The 6,000-nt window shown below is 42.5% G+C and overlaps 1 protein-coding gene across 1 annotated transcript in view; it reads right to left on the reverse strand.

Moving 5' to 3' along the window:
* MSTN (myostatin) overlaps positions 1 to 5,725 on the reverse strand; it is a 43,040-nt gene extending 37,315 nt beyond the window's left edge. The window contains exon 1 of the mRNA XM_030210499.1: positions 5,212 to 5,725. Within this exon, the coding sequence (XP_030066359.1) occupies positions 5,212 to 5,584 (373 nt within the window). The 5' untranslated portion in view covers positions 5,585 to 5,725. The remainder of the gene's footprint in view (positions 1 to 5,211) is intronic.
* Positions 5,726 to 6,000: the final 275 nt, after the last annotated feature.

Raw genomic sequence — 6,000 nt, forward strand, 5'->3', positions numbered from 1 at the left:
AGCTACATGGGGTCACGGGGGCTTGGGCCCCCGTAGATTTGGCCCTGGAATCCCTGCTGATGACCCTCATGACCCCCCTCCCGCCGCCAACCCGCCGTTGCCGTCTGCTACCATTGCTGGTGGGGGAACCCAACCCCCGCCAGCCGAGGTCCTTTTCTTCCTTCGTTTTGTTTCTGAGTCTGACGTCTGCAGATCGCAAGGCTTCGTTCTGTTTCTGTGAGTCTGACATCCTGCACGTACAAACTGTGTACCATAAGTACATGAGTACATAAGTAATGCCACACTGAGAAAAGACCAAGGGTCCATCGAGCCCAGCATCCTGTCCATGACAGTGGCCAATCCAGGCCAAGGGCACCTGGCAAGCTTCCCAAACATACAAACATTCTATACATGTTATTCCTGGAATTGTGGATTTTTCCCAAGTCCATTTAGTAGTGGTTTATGGACTTGTCCTTTAGGGAACCATCTAACCCCTTTTTAAACTCTGCTAAGCTAACCGCCTTCACCACGTACTGAGTACCGAGTACTTACCCCCTCACTAAATTTTAAAGTTCAATTTAATTTAACAAAATATTAACTACACCGCCATCAACCTCCTAAGGAACAACTATCCCATATTAAGCTGTAGTATAATCAGCTATGACTTCTGTGCCCGATTAAGACAGTACAAGTATTCTTTTCACAGTGCTATCATAATCACACCAATTTAAAGCATGACCTTCATTATCAGCTACCACAACCTGAATTACTGTGATGCTAATACACACATTTACAAGTAAAAATATATCATCCTGCTCATCTACAAATCTGAGTACCTAATAAAAAAATATGCATAAACCGAAAATACATTACATAAAATACATTAAAACAAACCAAACAAAAATAACATATTCAATAGAGCTGTAACAAAAATAAAGCCATCAGCTGTAAAAGAGCATCATCAGGCTCTGGTACAGAATTTCATAGGATGCTGTTCAGAGAAAATGAAAGAGACACTTGATGTTGTCAAGATGTTCAGGTAGGAATTGGGATGTCCAGGTCGAGACATTCAGAATTCCCCCAGTGTTTAAGGCTCTGGTAAACGTGCAGAGCCTTTTTTAATACATATAAGATGCTGTGAAATACCCATGTACATACAGAGGGAGCATTGTTTTCAAGAACCTACATATGCAGGAAAAAGAGCAGCATGTATAACTGCCAATAATGATATTTTATTTATTGAGATTTATTAACCACCTTTATGATGAGATTCATCTAAGCCCGGTGTATGTGGACGTAGTGATTTTTACTACTTCTGTGTATAAAAGCCAGCAATTATAAGAGCCATATTCTAGACATTTAAATTTATACAGTAAGTGCAGGCAATTAAAACAGTAAAGTCCTGAAAAGTGAATTTTTACATTTTACAGGTTAAAAAAGTACTGTGGTGTTAATCACAATTACTCAATCGCTTTGCAGAATTTTATGTGTGCTTTCCAGGATGTGCAAAAGCCATGGGAAATTTTTTGGAATTGCATGTGTACGTTTTTAGGGCTCCTTTTACAAACTGCGCTAATGGATTTAAGGCACACTAAAGATTAGTGTATGCTAAATGCTAAGAAGCCCATAGGTATAAAATAGGCTTCTTAGCATTTAGTACACACTAAATCCGTTTGTAACTTTTGTAAAAGAATCCCTAAGTTATTAATTCATTTGATTTGATAACCCACCTTACTAAATCCCATTATAAAATGGAAACTACATGCATAACTATTTGACTCAAAATATCCCCCCCTTTAAATTTGTGTCTTCCAAGCCATATACACGTGTAAATAGTGGTGTTCCAAAATCACCATATGCATGTATGTTCAATCTACACATCTAAATGCCACTATATACATGTGGTTCTGCCACGCAAGACTAATAAAATGACCTCCTTAAATTTTTTTTAATCAGAAATGAAAGACCTAGCTCGTTACCAAGGCCTGCTTGTAGGGAAAACAAAAATATAAAAGCAGACAACCATTTTCTCGTGCTAGCTGACCTGTGTGCGCTCTGTCTTAGCAGTGTGAGAACAGTGCAGGCATGCTGAGGTCTATTTTGAAAAGCTGCCTTTCGCCTGTAAAGTAAACATACTTACTTGAAACCCAGTCCAGCACCAGCAGGCGTTCATTGCTGACACAACCTTATTTGGTGTATACTGTCCTCTTCACATCTTCCCTGAGCAATACTCCGAGATCTACGTGCTAGTTTGCTGAGTGTTATTTCAGTTTTCTCTCCTTGGCTTCCCCCCCCCCCCCCCCTCATTTTCACTCCTGCTGATAAATCAGCATGCCATCATGCTCTATGGTAAGCCTGCTAATTGATTTTAAGCTGCTTATAATGCCAGTGCACTATCCTATTGGATAATATTTTGCATTTCCCTCCTTAGAACCTTATTGCTCCCCGGTGCCAATTTCATTATGATTTAATAGTGTATATATAGATTCAGTAGGTGAATCAAGCAATGATTTTATATGAATTGAAGCTTCTAGTTAACTATTCCCTTTCAGATAGTTCAGTTGCTAAAGTAGCTGTAGGCCAGATATATTAAGTATTTTCCCTATAGGAGATAGGCACATAGGTGCCGACTCCGTGGGTGCTCTGGGTGCTCGAGCACCCCCAATATTTCACCCACCGGAAGTTCCCTTCCAGCCCAGAATTTTAAAAGTCCCTCCCTCCCTCCAAGTTCCAGGGCCATCCGTCCGTCCATCCGTCCCTCCCTCCCTCCCTCTGAGTTCCAGGGCCCTCCCTCCCTCTGTCCGTCTGAATTTTAAAGGCCATCTTCTTACCTCATCGGGGTTACGGCAGCAGCAGCACGCAGTGAAAAGTGTGCAGCATCGGCGCTTCAGCCTTCCCTTCTCTGACTGTCTCTCAGCTCTGATCCCGCCCTCATTTTCTGTTTCCGCAAGGGCGGGACCAGAGCTGAGAGACAGTCAGAGAAGGGAAGGCTGAAGCGCTGAGCCTGCATGCTTTTCACTGCGTGCTGCTGCCGCCGTAACCCCAATGAGGTAAGAAGATGGCTTTTAAAATTTGGAGAGAGGGACCCTGGAACTCAGAGGGAGACCCTGGAACTTGGAGGGAGGGAGGGAGGGAGACCCTGGAACTCAGAGGGAGAGAGGGGAGGGAGGGAGACCCTGGAACTCAGAGAGGGAGGGAGGGGGGCCTTGGAACTCAAAGGGAGAGAAGCCTTGGAACTTGAAGGGAGAGAGGGAGGGAGGGGGACCTTGAAGGGAGGGAAAGGAGAGAGAGAGAGGAGGGGGAGACCCTGGAACTCGGAGGGAGGAAGACCCTGGAACTCAGAGGGAGGGAGGGAGACCCTGGAACTCGGAGGGAGAGAGGGAGGGAGACCCTGGAACTCAGGGGGAGAGAGGGAGGGACGGGCGCCTTGGAACTCAAAGGGAGAGAGGGGGCCTTGGAACTTGAAGGGAGAGAGAGAGGGAGGGGGCCTTGGAACTCGAAGGTAGAGGGGCCTTGGAACTCGAAGGGAGAGAGTGAGGGAGGAGGGCCTTGGAACTCGAAGGAAGAAAGGGAAAGGAGAGAGAGAGGGGAGGGAGGGGGGCCTGGAACTGGGAGGGGGAGGGAGGGCAGGACTGGAACTCGGAGGGAGGGGGGATGAGAGAGAGAGAGGGAGAGGATGGAGGAGGGGAGGGGGGAATGCACCACCTGTAAAAAAAAAAATTTCAGCACCCCCAATCATTTTGAAAAGTTGGCTCCTATGGATAGGCACATGTGGTTCAGGGCTGGCAATAATTCTGTCAGAGTGAGGAATGGAACATATATGCAGAATGAAAGAACTGTGAAACCAGTTGCAGGCAGTCCTCATAACCAATGTCAAAAATGCAGTTGTAATTACTTAGCAGGTATTAGTGCCCTTAGAACAAAAAGTGAATATGCATCAGTTCACAAAGAAATACTCAAACAGAGTTCAAAACTGAAAGGCTATTGTACAGAACTGCTTATGAAATCAGTTGCCTTTTGGGACTATGAGAACAGTGTTATGAAACTTGTGGTAATTGTGTGTAGCAGCCCATATAACTTGTGCATTGAACAAATTGTTCAGACTGCAGGTGTAGTAATAAATCTTGATTCTTTCAATATATTTGTATATAATTATTTTCATCTTTTGTAGTTTCAATATGTGAACCATTATGGTTTGTGTGTGATTATGATACAGGTCAGTAAATATATTCACCTGCAACTTGTATACTGACATTTATTTCAGTGCAACTGATAGCAAATTGAATCAGCTGATATTATCATTAGGACAACATATGGCTTTGACATCCCTCTTGCCACTAAATGATCCTTTAAAAAAAGAGTGTCACTCATAATTTCAGCAGAACAAAACCACTATGGCCTCAGATCAGTAGAATAAAAACAAATATTGAATTGTCTTTCATTCTGACAGTACCTGTGAAGTTTTGAGAAGCAGGAAGCAGTGGAAGAGCAGGACATTAATGCAAGGAAAGTACAAACTTAAAAAAGTAGCACCTGAAAACTTTCTTTTCCCTCATGCTTTTCGGTTATAGTCAGTCAGAAGCATGGAACAGGGTGCAATCTTAGATTTATATAGTGTGCAATGAAAGTGTATTAGAACTGCAGTGTTTTAAGAACTGAGCCTGGCTGACATTTTGGACCTTTCAAGCTTTGCTTTAATAAACATGTTACCAGAACTATTCAGTGAGAATATATCCTTGAATTTCTTTGCAACTGCTCTTAATGTAGTGCACTTCCGTTCTCGTCACTTTTATTCCTACTCCCTTAATAAAGCTCAAGTAAATTTACTTCACACCCCTTCTTGTTAATTTAGCAGAAGCCTTATATTAAATTAAGCTGCTCACTATTTCCATTAGTTCACAATAATTGAGGTAAGTATAAAATGCTCAGCCTTTCACAGCATATTAAAGAAACATCATCCAAAACTTTTAGCCTAAACACACTGAAGCTAATTTTGTATTTCTGCCCTTTTTCCATTGGTGCAGTTTTGCAAATAAACTGGAAAATAAAGCTGCAAAAGACCACCAGGAAATCATGGGTTAATGGTTCATTAAAAAAAAAAAATTCTCTCCTTCCCATTTGCATGCTCCAGACTGCTAGCAGCTTGTTAGCAGAGGCTGAGAGGAGACCTGTGATTCTTGAGCGCTATTTCTCCATGGATTATTGCAGCATGGATTTGGCTGTTGTACTTACATTCTGTAGGCATTGTGATAATGGTTTCAGTGGTGGCGTGGTAATCGTCATCTTCCATGGAACTATCGCTGTTGCCATCTCTCTGGATATCATACTGATCAATCAGTTCCTGAAGCGCAGGAGCTTTGGGCAAACGTTGTTTGATAGCATCCCTGCTAATGTTAGGAGGTTGCTCCAGTCGCAGTTTGCTAAGGATTTGGATTTTTATTGCTTCTAGCCTTGACTGCTTAGTGTTTTGTCTCCAGATACATGCACTGCACAGTGTATCTTTTTCCAAATTCTCTTCCGGCTGATTCATATCATTCAGATCCACTGGACTGAGTATGATCAGCACACACAGGTAAACGAAGTTACAAATTTGCAGCTTTTGCATGTTTTCATGTGAGCTGTGGCTTCCTTGGGTTGTTTTTTCCCCACCTCTGCTTCACTTTCTTTTTTTCTCTTTCTTTCTTGTCCAGAGAGATTTCTATTGGAAGTATTATCAGAGAAGACCCATCACACTTGTAAATTTTCCATATTCCAAGAGGGCTTTTATAGTGGAACTTGAGTTCCTCCTGTGTCATCAAAACCAACGATTGGCTGTTGTACAATGAATCTGTCAGATGTCAGAGCCATGGCTGCCACCAGTCAGTAAAAAGAGCATGTTGCAACCATGGTACAACTGAGTTTTTGGTCTTCATAGAAAAATTATGTATCCCAGTGTTCTAGAATTGGATATACCATAGCTTATATGCTAGGAGTCTAAATTACAAGCTAAAGGGGTGACAGCATGTTCATTACATTACTAAA

The sequence above is a fragment of the Microcaecilia unicolor genome, chromosome 7 (genome assembly GCF_901765095.1).
Source record: "Microcaecilia unicolor chromosome 7, aMicUni1.1, whole genome shotgun sequence".
Classification (NCBI taxonomy): Eukaryota; Metazoa; Chordata; class Amphibia; order Gymnophiona; family Siphonopidae; genus Microcaecilia; species Microcaecilia unicolor.